This window comes from Cryptomeria japonica, chromosome 11, assembly GCF_030272615.1.
Source record: "Cryptomeria japonica chromosome 11, Sugi_1.0, whole genome shotgun sequence".
In the NCBI taxonomy this organism is placed as follows: Eukaryota; Viridiplantae; Streptophyta; class Pinopsida; order Cupressales; family Cupressaceae; genus Cryptomeria; species Cryptomeria japonica.
In genome coordinates, this window is record NC_081415.1 from 274,981,603 (window position 1) to 275,003,455 (window position 21,853).

The 21,853-nt window shown below is 40.3% G+C and overlaps 1 protein-coding gene across 2 annotated transcripts in view; it reads left to right on the forward strand.

Annotated features, from left to right (window-relative positions):
• The window catches only part of LOC131068561 (alpha,alpha-trehalose-phosphate synthase [UDP-forming] 1), a 246,855-nt gene that overhangs the window by 41,786 nt on the left and 183,216 nt on the right, over positions 1-21,853 (forward strand). For both annotated transcript variants that reach the window (XR_009112026.2, XM_058003775.2), the window contains exons 3-6: positions 90-204; positions 449-550; positions 1,529-1,679; positions 3,898-3,986. Coding sequence is in view for 1 of the 2 variants with exons in the window: in XM_058003775.2 (XP_057859758.1) it covers positions 90-204; positions 449-550; positions 1,529-1,679; positions 3,898-3,986 (457 nt within the window). In the remaining variant the exon portion in view is untranslated. The remainder of the gene's footprint in view (positions 1-89; positions 205-448; positions 551-1,528; positions 1,680-3,897; positions 3,987-21,853) is intronic.

The window sequence follows — 21,853 nt, forward strand, 5'->3', positions numbered from 1 at the left end:
ATACATTTGGCTGTTTTGAAGGATTCATTAGGTTTGAATGAATAGCTGGCATTTCCTCATGATGTTATCTTATCTGTCAATTTTGCCAGTTTTCATACATATGACTATGCAAGGCATTTTGTAAGTGCATGCACACGAATCCTTGGATTGGAGGGGACTCCAGAAGGAGTAGAGTACCAGGGGAAGTTGATTCGAGTTGCAGCGGTATAATATGTTTCTGTCTCCGTCTTCTTGGATATTTCCAAAATGTTTATTTTATTTTATTTCTCTCCTTTTAGCTTTTATGTGAATTTGAAGCTTTTTTGATGTAATTGTATATCTCTTGTTTCATTTTGATATAAAGAAGGCATTTGAATGTATATGAAGATGTGAGTTTAGGCATTGTTTCTTAATATTTTGCAGGACTATTTGTCCTGATTAATTTGTCATTATTGTGTTGTCGTTATAGTTTCCTATAGGTATTGATTCAGAAAGGTTCATAAAAGCGCTTGAGTTGTCAGAAGTCAAGAAGGACATCAGAGAGTTAAAAGAAAGATTTGCTGGTCGAAAGGTGACTTCACTTGATCCAATTTCACAATAAAGTATTCATGAATGTCCATTGTTCCTGTGCAATATAGCAAAAGATTTGCCAAGTTAGTATGGTACACATGCTGTTTGATGCTTCTGGCGATTCCCTCTTGATCATTCTTATTTCAGTTTGAGTGGCAGCTTAAAGATCTGTTATTTGCAGCTCCATTCTCAAAGCCTTATGTTAGCTTTTTGGAAGGCCAGGGGATGAATGGCGCATAACCTATTTATTTTGAAGAAAATATTTAGTACAATCATCCAAATATTTTGCTCGATCTTTTCCTTCCTTTGTTGTACATAATTTATTATGCCATTCTTTATAACTTGTCCATAGTGCCATTGGTTGCAATTCCTCTCTGTACTACCCAATTGGTAGGGGTTGCTTAAGACATGTTTGTGTTTTTAATGCTTGAGTTAGAGATGATAAATTGGGCATCAGATTTCAGCATTTGCTTTAAATCCTTCAACTGTTTCCTTAGATCACGGTAGTTGAATCTTATTGTGGAATTTCAGTTGGCCTAACTTCTTAAATCATTACAAGATCTGTAACTAATCTGTCCTCTTAAAGCATATTCAGTCTTTGTAATGATCCTAAGAAAACTAAGGGGTTCTGAAACGACTACTTGCAAGCTATTGATTATTAAATTGGATCATTTATATTCTAAGAAAACAAAGGTACTGAAAAGACTTGCAAGCTATTGGTTATTGAATTGGATCATTTATTCCTTCCCTAATGTTTTATATACGTTTTTCTTTCCTTTAACAAAGTACTGGAATTCTTGGAATCAAAATTTCAAACCTCATTAATGGTTTTTGCTCAGAAATTGACTGTTTTCAGAGTCTTGATAAAAAGTTTATTATGCTTCTTCCAGAATGAGTTTTAATGGTGATTTTTTGAATGTTTTTTGGCTCTCAAATAGATATCCTTTGGCCTGTAATATTTCATTGTTTTAATGATCAGGTCATGCTAGGTGTTGATCGTTTAGATATGATCAAAGGCATTCCTCAAAAACTTTTAGCATTTGAAAAGTTCCTTGAAGAGAACCCAACTTGGCGAGATAAAGTGATTTTGGTGCAGATAGCTGTGCCAACGAGGACAGATGTTCATGATTGTATGTGCTTTTTATCGTAGAAGTTTGTCGTTCCATCCTTAAAATTAGAATTCCCAAGGTTTCTATACTTTTTATGGAGTGTGTCATTTTTACATCATGTTGAATGCATCATAAGCTCATCATTTCCCTTTTAGAAGTTACAATAGTGGTAATTAAGAAATAATAAATTTATTCAATTTTATTCTTCATAAAATAGTGTAGTTCTTTTTCCTTTCAGTGTAGACCAAAGTTCCCAGACTCGGACTCGGCTCGGACTCGGCAAGGCCGACTCGACTCATGACTCGGCTATGACTCGGCAACGACTCGGCAATGACTCGGCAAAATTAAAAAACCCTTGAAATTAAGAGATTTTTAACAATTTAAAACTTGTTTCATGCACCCATTATTGAATAAAGCCCAATTATAATGTGTGCTAGCTTGTTATGCCATGAAAGGCATGTTGGTAGAGTATCTACTTGTTTGGGGCTTCTGTTTAGTATTTTCTTTGGCCAAATTGAAATTTTGGGAGCACCAACATGAGACATCATGAACATCTTCACTTGGAAACTGTAAGGAGTGCTTGTGTACGGTAGCATTAAATAGTGTGCTTGTTGAACTTAGGTTTTACCTTGGGACTATAGTTGACTTTGGTCTTTCTTGGACCTCTTAGTTTTTAGGCTATATATAAGTTGGATGGAAGGGGGAATTGTGAGGCCAGAAGGGTTTGAAAATATGCTCCTCAGAGACATGTCCCTTGCCAAAAATAACCTTGTGCCCCATGGGGGGATTTTTTGGGATGTGGGGACAGGTAGGAAATGTCCCCAACTGACCCCCTTTTTTCAAAATTTTAAGAAACATCCCTGTTGTGAGGTACTCACACATCGCCCCATTGCAAATGAAGACCCCCACTTTTTGCTTTCTAGGGTTAGCTCTTTTAGTTTTGTTGTTGGTCGTTTTAGTGTCTTAGCCTTTGCATTGAAGGGATTGAGTTTCTCAAAGGTCATCAAATCAGGTGGATCTCCTCAAGGTGGAGTGAAGGAGGTTAGGTCAGTTGAGTGATTAGGGGTTATTTAGATCATTCCTAGGGTTTTTGTGTACTATCTGGTCAAGCTTCAAGTTGCTAAATCAAACCTTGGTTGAATGCATAGTGTCCTCCTAGGTCCCATCCCTTACATCAAGGTCAGAGTGATCTCGCCTTAAAAGTCTGGAATGTCATCTTGATCTTGAAATGGCCTGAAATTTGACTAAGTCTGGAAATTTGAAGGATCCTCCAAAAACTAGATTTTGCATTATAACTCATGGAGGTCCGAAACTTATACTTAAATGTTATATTCCATATATGAATCCTGACGGAGTGACTAACTTGTCAAACAAGTCAAAACATTGACCTGTTGTGGCCGAGTCTACAGCTATACCAGTTGTAGAGAGGGCTGTTCCTTGTTGGGTTAGAACTGTTAAGTTTATGCAACATTTTCAGGGTATTTGGACAGAAGATTGAGTCTTAAATCAATGCTCATTATTCAGAAACCTTGCATCGGTTTGTGGCAACTGTTCAGTTTGACATCTCGGCAGATTATTAAGATTTTAATTGTTGCTTCAGCTTGAGTATTTCCATTTCTTCAATTACATTGTTATTCAGTTGCTGTTGGGTGTTGCATTTGATTGAATTACTGATATAAATAATCTTGTAGGAACTTTTTGCAACTTTACTAGATATGTTATATGAAATTTCAGTATCCATGTTATATTGTTATTTATGTAAAACTGGAAGGTTTACCACCAATTTAGATTAGATATTTTGTTAGTTTGGATGGCTGTGTTGTCAAGATATTAGTTTGATTAATCTCATTTCCAACATTGCTTTCATTTTAAGTTTGTGTGGCTTTCCGTTAGAAAGATAGTGTCCCAAATCACTATTTGCTGTCACCTTGCCCACATTGGAATCCTGGCAATCAAAAAGTGTGAGGGTTTATGCATTTCAACAAATATTTGTAAAAATTAAAAATAAATCTAGTTTGTGACATTTTAATTTCTCTTTATTTTGTTTCCACTTTACCTTTTTTGAGCACAAGAGTAGAATTATTCTTAGTGCGTCTTACTGTTGGTTTCTATTGAACTTCTTGAAGAATATTGAACATGTTTAAAAGGTGTGAATTAAAATTGCTGCTATGCTATTTTTTTATTTTTGTGTTTTTCCTTGTATTGTTTTGGGGAAGTAACAAGGAGTTTGGTTTTACAGATCAAAAGCTTACGAGCCAAGTTCATGAGATTGTGGGACGTATAAATGGACGATTTGGTAGCTTGGTGGCTGTTCCTATACACCATTTGGTATATTTTGATTTACCCTACTTTTAGTACTCTAGGCATAAGAAAATGATAAGTAATCAAAGTTGGAAAATCCATTGTATTTTTTACAGCATTACTTTCATCATGATGAGGTATGTTTCTAATAACTTAACACCAATCTGTTGGCAAATTAAAGCTAGAATGTTGATATCTATTTGGAAAACACCTTAATATCTTGAGGTGTATCTTACATCTTTGTTCTCTTAAATAAACTTAAGCAGAATAAAAGACAAGGGTAAAACATAAGAGATTAGTTAGATTGTGCAATCTAATCCCATAGTGGACTAGATAAGATTTAAGAACTACCTTGGCCAAGATTTGACACTAGGATTCAAGGAAGTAAAAATCACCTCTCATCAGAAATCATTGTTGAGACATGGACCAGCTAGGACTCGAACCTAGGACCTCACTAACCAACTGCGTCCCAAGGTCTATGATAAACTTCCTTCCTCCATTCTCCATAGACAGAGTGTTCTTCTTCCAGTTGTGGGTGGCCTTGGCTGCCACCAGCCACCCTCTCCCTAAGATCGCATCATACCCTTTTTTCTTTAGTGGGATTACCACGAAGTCCAGTATGAAGGGTTGTGTCCCGATGGTAACTTGCTGGCCCATCAGTATCGGGGATGGGTTTGATTCCATGCTGATTTGCTCCTAGCAGATTGAATGTAGATGGCCACAACATTAGCTTCCCTAGCTTCCGCCAGGTTTCTTCTGGAAGAACATTCACTCCTGATCCACCATCGACGATGGTATCGGTTAGAATGGTGCCAAGGATACCCATCTCCACAATGGCCGGGTTCCTTCCAGTGTTAACTGCCAGCAGCCTGGGGTCTATTGCAGACCCCCCAGGAACATTTGTGCGGTGGTTGGTATTGGTGCGTGGTTGGGAGAGATTATTCAGCAACGCCGTTCGTAATTAAGGCATTGTCTGGAGGAGGTCGTGTACCTTCACAAGCACCTCCAGTTTTAAAGTTTGATTTAGTATAGCCTCCTCCGCCTCCGGTCGGCTGGAAGTACCCGCTGTACCCTTCGCCTTCGCCCCCTCTCGTATCTCTTTCTCGATTTCTTCCTGTGCTTCCCGTACCCTTCGCTTCTCCGTCTCCGGGTTTGGGCACATTGCTTGTTTGGCTTGGGCGCGGGTTACGGCCAACACTTCCTCTTCTTTGGTTTCCTCGATATTGAGCAAGTTGACGTCGGACTTAAGGCAGGTGGCGTCTTCGTGGTCTCCCGGTCCGCACCATTTGCACAAATATTGTGTGGCCTCTTCCTTCGGGCAGTCTTGAGCAAAGTGCCCCCACTGGTTGGATGCTCTGCATTGTATCATCGGTCGGCCTTTGGAGTCGTATTGGATCCGGCTCCTTGTGTTGTTATTGTTGTTTCGTCCTCCCCACTGGTTATCTTGGTAGCCTCCCGATGTTGCATTGTTGTTCGCCTGGGAGCTGCCGGTACCGCCCGATGTAGTTGGTTGTTCCTGCGTAAGCAATACTTGTTGGTTTCGTGTTTTCATGTTGTATGGGCATTCCTTGATGGAGTGTCCCATCACTTGGCAAATCTCGCAAAAGGCCTTCTTCGGACAAGCCCCTTCGTATGTCCTTCCTCTTTGCACTCCGTGCACCATACATCCCCTTCGGTCCGACCCGTGCTTCTCATTGCTTTAAATTCTCTCCTCATTCGCTCCATGTCTTTCTGGAGCGCTTGCACCTTTTTGCCGGACTCGCCATCGCTGCTGCTTCACTCAGAAGAGTCATCATCCTCGGACGAGCTATCCTTCTTTTTCTTCTTGGATGTCTCGGTCTCGCTCTCGAGATCCATCGCTCTATTATATGCATCTTCGTACGAGGTTGGTGGAACAATTTTCATCTTCTTCCGGAGGGAGTTTTTCAGTCCCTCCACGAACCATCTCTTTTTCAACCCATCCGCTGGTTGACTCTCCATTTTCCCCATCAGTTCCTTGAGCCGCCGACTATAGGCTCGGACCGTCTCGTTCTTGTTCTGCTTTGTGCCATAGATTTCGGCTACTATTTCATTGTCGTCTCTGACGAGGCAGAACTCTATCTCGAACTCCTCCTTCAGGTTGGGCCATGTGCCGACTTTGGTCTTATCCGTATCGGAGTACCAGTCGATGGCCACTCCCCTTAAGGTTGCTAGAAATTGTGTTACCCATTCGTCCTGGTCGGTAACACCGTTCGCTGACCATATGGTTTCGCAAGTGTAGCAATGGCGGACGGGATCTTCCTTCCCGTCGCCGTTGAACTTCGGCAGCTTCTGCTTACTTGCCATCCCACTGCTGGGTCTCGCTCCTCTGGTGCCTTGTGTGCTTGTACCTGGTGATCCTCCGCCTCCTGCACCCGACCCTCCACTCATGGGTCCTCTGGAGAAGGTTGTTGACCCCGAACCGAACAAATTGCCTTCCGTACGGTACCCTTGTGCTCCCTCGGCACCGTCAGCCGTACCATCACCTTCGGTCGTCTCCCTCCGGTTGGTTGTCTCCCTCTGGTTGTCCTCCGAAATGGACAAGTTCTTTAGTATCTCTTTGGTAGCGTCGATCAGGTTTAGACTTCGCCTTGTTTGTTCCACCAACTCTTCGCGACTTCTTACCCTACAGTGGTATTCTGGCGAACTGTAGAGTTCTCCTTCGGCACCCTCCATGACTCCTAGGTTCCCTTTGGGCAACCCTACGACAGTGTAGAGAGTGTAATTCTCTCCGTCTATCTTTGCCTCCGCAACCTCCGTGACACCTCCTGGGTTCCCTTCGAGCAACCCCTCGGCCGATCGTCCCTCGACAAGCTGCCTTAGCCTATGCCTTCGTTCTATTTGTTGTCTGAGATTCAATGCTCTTTGTGCCACTTCCCATTCGTCACTTTGTATCTTTTTATTTTTGGCCTTATTTAGTATATTGGGCATAAATCACTTCCGTACATAGCAAGCACACACCATGTACACAATTTTTTTTTTCTATTATTTTCCCTTTCGGCCACAATTTATGTCAACATTGTGCTGGGATTATTACATGGTTCAATTTCCCCTTCGCCTCTTGCCATCACGCTCTGCGTCCCAATGACGATTGTTTTCTTCGTACTGTCGGAGGACCTGTTGGCGTCGCTCCTCACGGGCAATCTCCTCCAAGCGGGTTCGCTATGCCAGTGATGCCTGTGCAAGCAACCGGGGGAGGTGGTTCATCAATCGATTCGCTGCGGGGCTAACTTCCAATGCGGTCCACATGGCACTTGTTGGGACTTTAGCCTTCGTGGCCTCTCTTTAGACATAGGTCTCGATGGCCGCCTGAAGCAGGATTGAGAATTCCCTTGTTGCAGTGTCCTCTCCGTCGTAGAGTTCCGTTTGTGTGTCGTCGGCCTCTAGGTTAATCTCACTGACGGTTAGGCCCATTGTGTCCGTACGCCATCGGCTCCTTCCTTTCCCGAGTATGTGTAGGCAACGGCGCCAAATGTTTGACACATACTGTAAACGATTAAACACAGAAAGCAAATGCATAGAACATAATGGAAATATATTAAAGAACCAGTTTTCTGTATTAATTCAACAGTCCATGTACATCAAGTGCTTATAACATTACACCCAGATACGACTATGATGATCCTACTAAGAAGGAAAGGTATGCAATATATAATACCCGAAGGGGTGCGACCAACCGTCGCGTCCAACTGCCCTTTGAGACGACTAACTGACTGCCGTAACTCATAATTACCGACGGCAACATAACATAATACGACAACATGACATAATGATTATTCCCGACAACATTTGCTAGCTCTTGTTCCTTTATGTTCAATTGTTTATTTGAATCCTTAAAATGCTACAGTACTTCAATTTTTCTTTAGTATGTTATTTATTAGTTTTCTAGAAGCTGAGATACAACTACCATATTGAATTTTTGAAATTCTACAATTTAATTCATTGTAAAATAATACATACAACTGATTTATAGGATTTACATCTCCTATATTATAGTAGATTCATAGATATTCATGGGATAAATAATTCTTAACAAACTATAACAAATACTTACAAGTACTAACAAAGTAAAACAAACTAATATATAATTATTGTACGTATCCTAAAGACACACTTACCAACCTTTTTATGATGTAATCTTCCTAACACCCCCCTTATTACATCTTTCTCCAAATGGGGATAAGTGGATTGACAACACTTGATGAACACGTTTAATAGTTTGTTAAAAGAATAAGGTAAGAGTAAGGACATACATGTCTACTGGTGACAATCAATAGTGGAACTTGCCTCACAATGCTGCTTCAGTAGCACTAACCATACTGGACTTTTATCCAAGGATAGGGACAAACACATCTACCCATGGAACCAAAATAGGGACAAACACTTCCATATGAGGTTGTACAACAAATTGGGATAGGGACAAAACCATCAATCCATCATCAATCATGAATAAGGACACACATTTCTATCTACACCAATTATGATTAGGGACAAACACATCTAATTATAGTCACCCAACAAATGTGATTGGGGACAAACACAACCAATCACTCAACAAATGTAATTGGAGACTAACAGATGCAATCACAAACAACTAAGAATTGTAATTGGGGACACACATCCAATCACAAATGTAAATTACATAAAAGGTTTCAGGACAAGTCCTTGTTATTGCATATGTAGCCATTGTTATAGATCACTGCCACTTTGATCACAAATGATATGAGGCGGTGATTCTTGCCCAATTGGGAACCGATTTTTGATTTAGTCATTTTGTCTTAAATAGTTTTGCCACTAACACAATTTTGTGGTCCCATTGATGGTGACTGATGAGAGGTTGCTGCTTGTCCCCCGCCTCTTGTGCCTTCATCTTCTAGTGCGTTTGCTACTTAGCAAATTTGTCTTTGAGGCTTAGATTTATAATGCCTCTCCTCGAGATGGATATTGTGTACAAGCAATAGTGCATCTAGTTAATGAGACAATTTTTATTATTTTTTGACACTTCTGGATTTTTGAGTGACATACTTTTGATGACATGACAATTAATGACTCATGCATTGAAAAAGGAAAAGTGGACCCTAATTGATACAAGTTGACTTTGACAATATACAAAATTTTATTGTACCTTTAGACTATGACACATAATATTTCTATAAGAACTAATAATACAATATGATTTAGTCATCTTGTCTTAAATGGTTTTGCCACTGACACAATTTTGTGATGGTGACTAATGAGAGGTTGCTGCTCGTCCCCCGCCTCTTGTTCTTCCATCTTCCAGTTGGTTTGCTACTTAGCAAATTTGGCTTTGAGGCTTAGATTTATCTCACCCCTTCTCAAGATGGACATGGTGTACAATCAATAGTGCATTTAGTCAAATTCAGGCAATTTTTTATGATTTTTCGACACTTCTGGATTTTTAAGTGACATACTTGTAACGACATATGCATTGAAAATGTAAAAGTGGACCCTAAATGGTACAACCTGACTTTGACAATATACAATATTTTATTGTACCTTTAGACCATGACACATAATATCTCTGTAAGAACTAATAATACAATATGATATATCAAACTGACTAGACAATACATTTTGATAACCTACCACTATAAAACTATTAAAACTTAATAATTTCCCTCAATTAAAACAATTATGCACTATACAGGAGTTATTTAGTTGGTAAAGATGAAATGACATTCATTCAGACATGATGACAGTATTACTATTCTTACTTACACAAAATGCAAACAGATGAAATGGACCAAGAGATCCAGATAATGAGTGCAAATCAACACAACACTACGTCTTGCTTGGCTCAAAAAAGGCACTCATGGAATACACTGTTAAGTCTAGAATCAGACAATATTAGAAGTATTTTGTTATTCTTGCATTTGTTTCAGTGCCATACTGTTAAATTGGAAAATGTCTATTTTTGGTGAATTTTATTTATGTCCATAGGGTTCTTATATGAAATCTAGAGCTATATTTAATAGTTCTAATATGGGTAAATGGACCAAGATGTAAATATTGAGTGCAAATTAACACAACATCACATCTTGCTTGGCTATAAAAAGGCACTCATGTAATACAATGTTAAGGCTAGAATCATTCACCATTTAGAAGTGTTTTGTTATACTTGCAATTGTTTCAGTGCCGAAGAGTGTATTTTTGGTGAATTTTGTATGTCCGCAGGGTTCTTAAATGAAATCTATAGCTATAATTAATAGTTCAAGCATGGTATTTTGTTTACAATTTACATTTACTTTTTACAAATCAAATAGAGAAAAACTATAGGTTTCAAAACTGAAAGCAATAAATTTGATTGCAATTTACATACAATGCAAGTGGGAAAAAAATTGAGTACATGATTTTGCAAGCATAGAGGTCAATGATAAGTCAATGAAGCTTGGCAACTCCATGAAATGAATATCATTTTAATTCAGATATTAGTTTTGGGTGGAAAATGTAGTAGGAAATGAATAAAATGGGTCAGAGTTTTAACAGTTTTTCTTCCGTAGCTAACAAATGTCAGTCGCTAACAGATGTCCATGTGTGACAGCGTTGGATAATTGAGGCATAATCAATTCAGATATCTGAGCCTTCTAACAGGACTCATATCCGTTTCTGTGATTTGACCTCCACTCATCTTACTTCGCTTTTGAGTTGTCAATTTTTGGCCCCACATCTTGTACTTACCCCATTAAAGAACTCTAGCATAGGGACACACACCATAACTTCATCACTCTACCCACATCTTTTGGTGACAATTTTAATGATTTTACTCATTTAGTCGTGTACCTTGATCTGGATGGTATCCTTATTCCTGTCCTTTTATCCATATCAATGTCTGTATCCCTAGGTCTCTAAGTATCTATGCTTAATGAATAAAAAAGAGTTGGTTGTGGATTATCCCATAACTATAATATTTGTGAGACGGGAGGATTATAAGGCATTTATTTAGCAAGAACTTTGTCAATTTTGAAGCTGGTTTTTGTCTGAAAGTCTGGGTTGATGTGGTGGCATCCTCATTCTCTTTGGTATTGACATTCCTTAAAGGCACTTAAAGGTACTTGCAGAAACTTTAGTTACTGAAAAATAAAAAAAATGTTGGGTCTGGATTATCCCACATCGATAATAAGTGAGACAGGTAGTTTTTTTCGGCCTTAAATGGACCAAATTATTTTCCATCCTGGGTTTATGGGTTAACATCTTCATTGTTAACATTGATTATGGTGACGAGTTTAGGAACAAATGAACTGTTTTTCCCATTCCCAATATAATTCACAATTTCAAAACATTTGAAAATAAAGATTCACCCCAATCTCTATTGGAACACTCTTTGATTATTTGATAGCTTTATATATAAAAATATGGAATATTTATAAAATATAAGAATATTTAAAAGTTGTACTGATTTGAGAATTCATTAGTAAAAAAAGACTCAGTAGGATTACTAAACTGCACTGTTTTCTGGCTTCTTTAAATTTACTATTAATGCCTTACAGGTGTTTGTGTACTTTTTTAGTGCTCTTGACTTATTATTATGAACTACAAGAGAGAAGTCTTGGAAGAAATGACTACTCATTCGAAATAGGCTGTTGAAGGATGAATCGAGTACCAAATATTACATACAATTAAAAATCTTAAGAAATAAAATAATTAACCTAATCAGCATCTTCAGATGTGGAATTCTCATTTTTATTTATTTATTTTGTTGGTAAATCTGGTGATTGACCAGCCCTAACCAGGGAGGCTGCATACAGGGCCTTGTCCTTTTACATCGAAAAACTCCATCCGCAAAGGGCCAACTCAACCAACAAATTAATGTGTACTATAGGATTTGAACTCAATATCTATCACCAAACATCCAATTGACATACCATTAAACCATACACCCATGTGCTGAATCTTTTTTAAAATTTTTTATTTGTATTTGTTTTTCTTATTTTTTATAAATAATTGTCAGTTAAAGGTTGTAAGCTATTATCTTGTTAAAGTTGCACATTGCATGCAAACAAAGAACGAGTTTATTAGGCATCAATATTCAAAAACAATAAAAAAAAGGATCGAACTAATATGTACATAATTTTTCAGTATATCAATGGTGTTTGGATAATCTCGTCACTCATGTATATAGCAGCTAGCTGCATATACTGTTTGTAATAAATTTGTCTTTTAGTATGTCGTGTTCAGCAAAATGAACTGGTAAAAACTTAGTTATCTATTAACTGAAGGAAAGATTACATTTATAGAAATGAAAAATACTGTAGCTATTAATTAAACTAACTAACTGCTACTGTAGACATTTAAGATGTCTAACAACACTAATTTAACCATTAACAGTACATAGAATTATTATTCTAGCACCCTCCCTTAATGGTCAATCTGTCAAAAACACCAAGTTGCCCCTTGAATTTTACAAAATTATCCAGGCTTAGAGACTTGGTGAGAATATCCGTAGTCTGATCCGCTGTCGGAGCATACTGCAACTAAACTGATCCGTCTTCTACCAGCTTGCGGATGTAATGACAATGAAGCGCGACATGCTTGGTACGTTCATGGAAGACTGGATTTTTGGCCAGTTTGAGCACCCCTTGATTATCAGTATATAAGGGAGAAGGACCTGCTTGTGGCATCTGCATGTCAGAAAGCATACTTCGGAGCCAAACTGCCTCACATGCGGCCTTGATTGTTCCCAGGTGTTTAGCTTCAGTCGAGGAAAGAGCCACGACCTGTTGCTTCTTGCTGCTCCAAGTGACGACACCAGTACCCAAACTGAATACGTACCCAGAAGTGGATTTTCTGTCATCCATTGAGCCTGCCCAATCTGAGTCAGTATAACCAATCAACTTTGGATCGTTGTACATGCTATACAGAATGCCATAGTCAGAAGTGCCTTTCACATATCGCAGTACTCGCTTTGCTGCAATCCAATGATCAGCTTTTGGGGCTGTCATGAAGTGAGAGATGTAGCTGACAGCAAAACAGATGTCAGGTCTAGTGGCAGTGAGGTAGATGAGGCTGCCTACTAGTTGCCTGAATTCGGTGTCATCTACTGCAGGTGAATCAAACTTGGTTGATAACTTCAGCCCTTTCTCCATAGGTGTGGAAGCAGGTTTACAATCCTGCATTCGAAACTTGTCAAGAAAATTGCGGGCATACTTGGCATACTTCTACTCGCCAGGAAAACTCAGCAAGTTTTTGCCAAAAACTTGGCGAGTTTTAAACAAAAACTTGCCCGCGTTACCCTGATAGCCGAAAACGGCAAAAAATACAGTCATTGTTTGTTTTTCAGTATGGTTTTGGGTTGAGAAGGGGGAAACTCACTTGGAAGGGCTTGCAAGGTGATTTGGAGTGATTCCAAGTGAATTTGAAGGGAAAATCAGATTCCCAGGTAAGTTTTTTAATTTTTTTTCTATGCTTTTTTAAAACAATTTGTTTATTTTTTGTTGCATTTAGATTGATTACAAATGATTCCTAGGTAGTCTAAATCATTTCTAAGTTATTTACACAAGATTTAACACAAGTTTTGTTGAATTTTCACAATTTTTTGGAAGAATCTAGTTTTCAAAAAAAAATTCAAACCCTATTTAAAAAAAAAAAAAACTTCAAATGATGTCTAACTTTATTTAAACTAATGTAGATAGTTTGCTTAGTGCTAAATTGTTTAACTAAAATGCTAATTTTTTTTTTCACTTTGTATGTGTAGGTTAAGTAAGCATTAATCATGGCAAGGGAGCAATGGCCACTAGATCCATGCCCATCTGGATATATAGGCACCTGTCCTCGAGGTGCTAGAGATGGGGCATGGAGGTATGCCTATGAGGGACCCGATCCTGGGTCAATTATATGCATAAGGTGTGAGAGAATACTTCATGGAGGCATCAACCACCTCAAATACCACCTTGCAGGAATAGATAGGCATGATGCCAGAGCATGCCCTGGGACCAATGAAGAAATAAAAAAGACAAATTAATGCCCTACTTGTAGCTGGGGAAGAGAAGAAATTGCAAAGGGAGAGGGCAAAGCTAGCCATGAGATCAGCCATAGTTGAATCTCAAGGTGTTTCTATCGACCTTGAAGAGGAAGAAGAAGCACTTGAGGGCATAGTGGGCTCTCGGCGTGGCCCACGTATCCGCAAATCCACCATCACCTCGCCCATTGCTTCTGCTTCCTCTAGTAGAGTACTGTTGACGTGTCTGAAATCGCATTGCTGCAAACTCCATACGGCCAACACAGAATAGAATAACCAGCTGAGTATCCTATCCTCTCTTGAGATAAGGAAGTCCCTAATGCTATTTTTTATATTTGATCAAAGGGGACAACCTCAAGGTTTCGTTTGTCAGGTCTTGACTGTGGGATTTCTTAGTGGTTTGATGTGTTTATGCTGGAAACACAAGGGGGACTTACGTTGAGATAGGCAATTTATAGATAAGTTCCCTGGAACTTTTATGATCTTTTTATCAAATGATTTCGGTTAAGTTGATACTGTTTTAATGGGACTGCAGATTTTCTGGATTAAAAAAGGAGAAAAAGGAGGGAAGGATAGGGAGAGAGAGATACATGAAATATAAATTTTAACTAAGATAGCAGTTTCATCAAACAGACGGAAGCCTCCAAATAACAAGACTAAGCATTACCAGCTACTCAAGCACAGTGTTTGCATAAATCTAGTGCAATCTTCAAAGGAAAATAAGATTTTTCATGTTATCACGTACACCATCAGAACTTTTACATTCGTAGTGAGTATTCAATAACCGAACTAAGCATGAAAGGTCCAGATTAACCATGCAGAGAGAAAGGCAATCAGTCGTTCCCCAATGGTGTGGACTGCGAGGATTCTATCAGATGTTTGCTTGAAAATGCTATGAAAAGGAAATAAACATAACTGAAAGATTTATAAATTAAGTGAAGAAGGAGACCATGCACTCACAAGGAAACTTGAAAACAGTCTTAATCTTTGCATTAATTCCTGTAAATTTTGCCAGAGCTTTTGCAACAATCCAAGAACTTCTTACAAAATAAGGGAAACTAGTCCCTTAAATAGGCTTCAAAACAGGATGAATGGCCTAGATCTAATCTAAACAAGTGGCCCAGATTCATCCATAAAGCATGGCTGCCCATACCCATAAATGGGAGGCAAATATCAACAACCACCCCAAAATGGGCAATAAGTACCCAAAAAGGATAATTAAAACTATTTCAGAAATAATCCAAAAAGGTGCCCACATAAAGTTTTACATTTTGTTGACTAAAAGTCAAATGTCACCTTTTGGTGCGAAAGTGCACTTTTAAGACTTAGAGAGAAAAAAACACTTTTGAGAAATCACTTTCTCTATTTCAGCCTCACACTCCTTTTCTAGAAATTGATCTTCGCCATGCAAATATTCCCGCCACAGATCACGACCTGCTGCATGTTCCTCACGAACATATTCTTGGAACCTGATACATAACTGGAATAGCAAACTGAATGGAGGCATAGGGGAGGATGACGAATTTTGTATTGCATGCCTTCGAGATACTGGTCTACGTGCTTTAAACCGTCCTTCCAGTTGGAGCGATTATGCTCAAAGCATAACATGTCTGAATGGAACTGACCAGCAAAACTCAAGTCTTTAGCGGAATAGGTGATCCTATCCATTCCCAATCTTTCTTCCCAGTTCGGCTGGATTGCATCATCGGACAAGTCGTTTACCCATCCCGAAACCATCGATCGAAGGATTGTCTTACCTAGTTCTTGCATGTTTCCCAGAATTACCTCGCATGCGTCATTCTCTTTGTCAGTAATTTCTCTGGTGTCATTTTTCATGTTGATAGTCCAGTACCATTCCTTAAGAGTGCTGATGCTATGAGGATCTAGGATGGCGGACAATGTAGGAATCTGCGCATGTGTCCAGAAAAGAGCTCTCATGAGGGGAAGGGTAGTGGCAGCCACTTCGTGCGTGTGGAGGGATTCCCTCTTTACCTCTAATAGCTTGACTAGAGTGAGTTCTCGATGGTGGGCCATCTCTTTTACTTCCTCAAGGATTCGCTCCCCCCTTTTCTTGATGTCTTGTATCCATTCCCTGACGGCCCTTGCGGTGTCCCGTACTCCTTCAAATTCTGTTGTGGTCCTTTGTGCCAATGCCGTCGGGGGAATATGGGATTTGGAGGCATTATGTAGTGGCCTCAGGAGCTGATTGATGTATCCCTCGGCTTGCTCAGCACGAGCCCGATACATGTCCTTTTCAACTGTTATCTCTTCGAGCTGCCCGAGTATATTCTGCATTGAATCCTTGAATTCTTCTTTTTCTTTCTCCTTAGTGGCTCGTCCAATGGGGACAGTTGTGATGCTATAATCTGCCAGTGTAATCTGATCTACTGGCTTGTCTACAGGCGGGGTGGCAATGTGAAGAGTGCGGTTCCTTTGATCATCCTTAGTCATTCTAGAATATGCCCTGGGCTTTTTCTTCCCCTTAGCTTTTGCTTGGTCTATGCGCGAGAAGATATCCTCTAGATCAATAGGTGGTTTGGTGGCGGCCTTGCTCTGGGCTCTGACAATCAACCACTCTTGAGGCACTGTCTGGGCTGATGATAAGGTTAAGTCTGCATTCTGTTCTTTGACGTTTTCAGCTGGCTCATCACAGATTCGCACCTGCTCTGCTACCGGAGGGGTGGAAGAGGTGCGAAGTTCTTTGCTTGCAGCTGAATTTTCTCCTACTTCACTGAACAACTGTCTGGTATCTTCATGTGATAGTTGTTCTTCAGTCCTTTCGAGCTCATGAGTCTCATCTATCCTTTGCTCTCCTTTGACGGTAGAGTCATCTTTGGCTGTATTGTGGAGCAGCAACTTGTGGCGGCTCTGTTGAGTGGTTTCATGCACTTTGACCCCCTGGATGGATGGAATCTCTCCTTCCTCAATTTGGCTGCCCGGTTTGGTTGATTCAAGGGCTCTTAGCTCAGCTTCTAGCATGTCGGGCGCAGGAGGATCATTAGCTTCAAACGCGTCGACGTCACTCTGGGAAGGCGGAGCAGGTATATAATCCAATTCTACTACATCGTCGGACGAACTGGGGTCTTTTGACGATGACGTGACCTCTGGTCTCCTTATAGGAATCTTCTCCCTTCTTGTTCTTTTGGATGTCCGAGTCCCTCTGCAAGCTTTAGCTTTCTTTCTTTTCTCTGGTTTCTCAATTTCTTCCCGGGGTGCACTAGACTTTCCCTCATCTTCGGAGGACTGAGAATCAAGGCTACCTATTAGGTGGTAGGTGAATTGGACTCCTTCGTGAATTAGCCTCTCAATCTGCTGATGTAACCATTGATCTGTGTACCTTGCTGGGGCTGCCATGACTGCCTCAAAATCAGTGATTGGGTCCTGGGACCAATCAACGCCTGGTAAAAGGTGCCTTACTGCCTCAAATTCTCGAACCTGGAGGCAATTCCCTGAATCTGTGAGTTGATCTGGGACCCGACGATATTCAAAGAGTCGCATTTGCTGCACACTCAGTCTAGAATATTCCCGCCTCCGGACCTCGTAGTCTTCAGAGCAATTCTTCCAATAGTCTTCAACTGATTCCTTTGCTCTGTACCGCCTGCCATAGGCTCTCTTTGCCAGATTATCATGATCGAAATATTTTCTCGGAAAATGGTCCTGTAGACCATAAGAGGCCAGCTTTGCGAGGGATTCCTCTGCTAGGGTGGGAGTCTTCAGGTGGACATCCTGATTGCCTATGACCATGGGGAATGCGAATCTAGTCTGCTTGCGTTCTCTGAGTAAGATGCCGGACGTGATTGCCTTGCGACCTCCATAAGAATTATTTTGTCGGTTGGGTACCGTGGAAGTCGGAGAGGGGCACCATCAAAGCCTGCTATTCGGATATAGGAGAACCTTGGGAACTGAATGAACCAGGCTCCATACCTCTGTACTAGAATAGTAGCTTGCTCTAAGAGCCTTATGTGTAATCCTACCTGCATTAGCCTGACCAGGCGCATTGTGAAGGTGTCATTGACGCGCTCATATTGGCCAATTGCATAAGTTGGGTTGCTCTTTTCCCTCTGAGCAATATCTTGGTAATGCAGCTGTGGGTAACAATCATAGACCTTTATCTGACCAAGCCCATTTTCGGTTTCACCTTTCATTATCAAACCTGGGAGCGGCTAGTTCTTGGTGAACATGTAGACCAGATAAGAGGTCATAGTGAAGTATTTTTTCGTTTCAAGCTCTATCAGCTGGGTGTGGATGTTGTTGCTTATGATCTGGGCCCAGTCAAACTTAGACTTCCCAGCGAAGACTTGCTCTGTAAAATAGAACATCCACTCTTCAAAGTAGTTGGATTTAGGAAGTCCCATAACTCGGCTGAGTAATGTGACCATATCCCCATGTTCATTATGAAAATCACTTCTTGGGGTCTTTTTCACAATTCTGGCGCTTGGAAGCCTTCTCTCCTTGTACCACTCTTCGTTGATCAGTGCTTAGCATCGGGCCGGATTCATATCATATGCCCCTTGTGCTTTATCTATGGTTGTGGCTGTGGGATTGTTTGGGAAGGGAATGTCGAATGCGTCGCCGATGGCCTCAGGAGTGAAGTTGGCGATGGTCATGTTCTCGAGGAGCACCAATTTGGAATTTGGCTGATAGTGTCGGGTGGCCTCTACCACTAACTCATAGTTTTGTACTGCTGGAGGAAATCCCGCCGCCTGGGCGATGCCACTTTCCACCATTTGTCTAGGCTTGCCATATGCGTTAGGGGAGAAGACTCGATTCCTGAAGTCTTGAATGTCAATATGGCCAAGGTCGGTATCACCGACATTGTCCCAGACGCTTTGCACTTTTGACTCCCTCAATCCTCCTCTTTGATATTGGTACTTCATCCTTTCAACTTTTCGTGGGATATCTGATTTGGATGCTCGTGATGTCTTGGCTCAGCGGGCGTCTTTGATCATTCTACCGCTGATTTAGGCATTTATCCTGCATAGTCAGATGCGGATTACGAGGCGATACAAAAGAAGTAAGGCGGGTTAGATAGAGAATACTCCAGCATTCAAGGATTAATTCAAAATTGAGATTGGGCATGGAGCGACATTTCTAGCTAAAAGCTTGATTGATTTTAAACCAAAGTATTCATGAAGATTTTGATCGCGAATTTATACTTAACGCTTTCTGGATTAATTCTCAACAGGGACAAAGCTTGAAAATTTTTCCTAAGTTTAAAAAATGCAATTTCTGGTTAAATCTTAGGAGCAAATTCTAGTTTTGATTGCTTTGTACAACGTTTTCAAGCGAAAAAGATGCAGATTTCGAAAATTCAAGCATTCTAATAAGTTTTGCACAGGCGTCCACTTGATTAATAAGCATTTCAGATGATTAAAAGAGACAAGGCGCAGTTACCTGATGAGAGTGGATGGCGAGAAATTACCCGACCTTGCTGCGTAAAGACAAATGGACAATTCTGCAAAGTTTCGAATTCCAACGGTTATCTTCTTAATTCAAATTTTCGCGGTTGTTGGATGGGAAAGAATTTATCATTTTTAAATGTTTTTACCTTGGGCAATTGGTAATCTAAACTTGAATGATTAATGGTTTGCAGCGTTTTACCTTGAATGCAAATCGTGCAAAATTTGCTCTCTTTCCCTTTCAAAATCGGACGTGATCTTTCTTTACATGAAATGCGGCAGCATGGAGGGGGTTTTACAAATTTGTATGGCGTTTTTTCTCTGATGAAATGCTTGAGCGCTATCACACAACTTTGGACCTAGGGGACTTTCGGGAGGAATGGAGGATTTTTCAACTTCGAATTCTTTATATTGCTTCTTCGCGTTCCAGTTTGAAGTTTTATGGCGAATCTCGGAGCTTAGGGCGCTGTTTTGCAAATTTTAAACTGCGTTTTCTTAAACCCTAGGGGAGAACTTCGGACTATTCAACGCCTTTTGCAATTTATACAAACCTCGAAGCTATTGCGTCCTTCGCGATCTTCGCGTCTTTGGCGATTTTCGGAGCATTCACGAACTTTGGGATTTTATTGGAGTTTTCAAACGTTTATGTTAACTAAGGCATTTTCGGACCACGTAGCGCCTTTGCAAATTTCGACGAAAACTTCGGACCTCAAGCCCCTTTTCGCAAATTTGGAAGTGTTTCGGGCATTTAGCATGTTTGGAATTTCAGAGTTTTAAGGCGTTTTTAGCGAACTGGAGGCATTTTTTCGATTTCGGCTCCAGGGTCCGAAATTGGAGGACTTAAGTGAATTTCGGACCATTGAACACTTTTTGCAAATTTTTACTAAACTTTGATTTTCGGCCCCAGGGTCCAAATTTGGACATTTTAAGTGAAATTCGGACCATAAGGGGCTTTTTGCAACATTTCATATTTTCAAATTTTAGCCCCAGGGTCTGAAATTGGGGTTTTAGGCGAAATTCAGACCATTGAGGGTCTTTTGCAAAATTTAAAAAGCATTTTTGGACAATTTGGGAAACTTTGAATTTTGAAATTTTCGCCCCAAGGTTCGAAATTCGGCCCCCTGGGCGATTTTAGCCATATTTCAACCTTGTGAAGTTTTAACATTTTGGCCTCTAGGTTCGAAATTTGGCCCATAAGGCAATTTTGGGAACTTAAACAAAATTTCGGACTTTAGGCCAGTTTTCACTAGATTCTACAAATTTTGGATTTTGGAGGCTTCAGAATTCTAAGGCATTTGGGCAAGTTTTGCAACTTCGACATTTTGGCCAGGAAATTCGCTCCTTCACCATTAGGCGAAAATCATCGTTTACTCAAATCCGACAAACATCGTGGAGACAAACCTTATGCAATCTACCTCGTAGCTCTCGTGCGAAAAACGACGACTTTGGGTCCTTGTGCGACCTTTAGACGCACTGCTCTTGCTTGGCGGGCTTTTCCAATTTCTATCACCGTACGCCTAAACAAGGCGATTTTCGAAATTTCGAACAAACTCTTGGCATTCGTGCCTGAGGGCTAGACTAGCCTGATGGATTCATCGACTCTTTTCTTTGACATCATCACTTTACAGACCAGTTGCGGACTCGCTCGAAAGGACGCGAGACACTCTGCGGGAAACTCAACAGGGCGAGAACGAAAGGCTCAAAAACAGGAAGGGGGACCTTGTCGGCGACAGGGAGCGTGTGCAACGCACCACAAGTACTTGGCATTGTTCCACATCCATCACAATGATTAGGGTTGATAGGTGATTATTTTGTGCCCAGGAACACACCTCAAGCACAACCATCATTAGAGGCCACTGGAGGGAATAAGGAGGTACATGAGAAAACTGACATTGCAGTTGCTGATTTTTAGTACTTCAACAACATTGCATTCAATGTGGCGGAGAATGCTTATTGGCTGAATTTGGTGACTGCTATGACAGTTTCAGGAAAGGGGTACAAGGCCCCTTCTCGCAGGGATTTGAGTGGGGGGTTAGTAAATTACTACATAGTCCACTTGATTTCATTTTTAATTATTTTTTAGATCTCTTGTTTATTAAATCAAAATTGTGTACTAAGACCTAATTTCACTTTGCACTTACAGGTTGCTCACAAATGCAGTTGCTAGGGCAAGAGAAGTGATGGAGGATCAAAAAATTGAATGGGCAAATTATGGCTGCACCATTCTTTTTGATGGGTGGACAAATGGCAAGAACCGCACCATCATCAATTTTTTGGTCGCTTGCAAGGATAATGTAGTGTTCTTGAAATCTGTTGATGGTGAAAAATGCAGAAACATTGGCTGGAATGTTGGAGCATGTCATCATGGAGGTGGGCGTAGAGAATGTGGTGCAAATCATCACAGATAATGCAACAGCATATGTGTTAGCAGGTAGAATCCTTTTGAATTATCACATTTAGGCATTAGCAATATTCTCATTTGTTGTGGACTTTGTTTTACT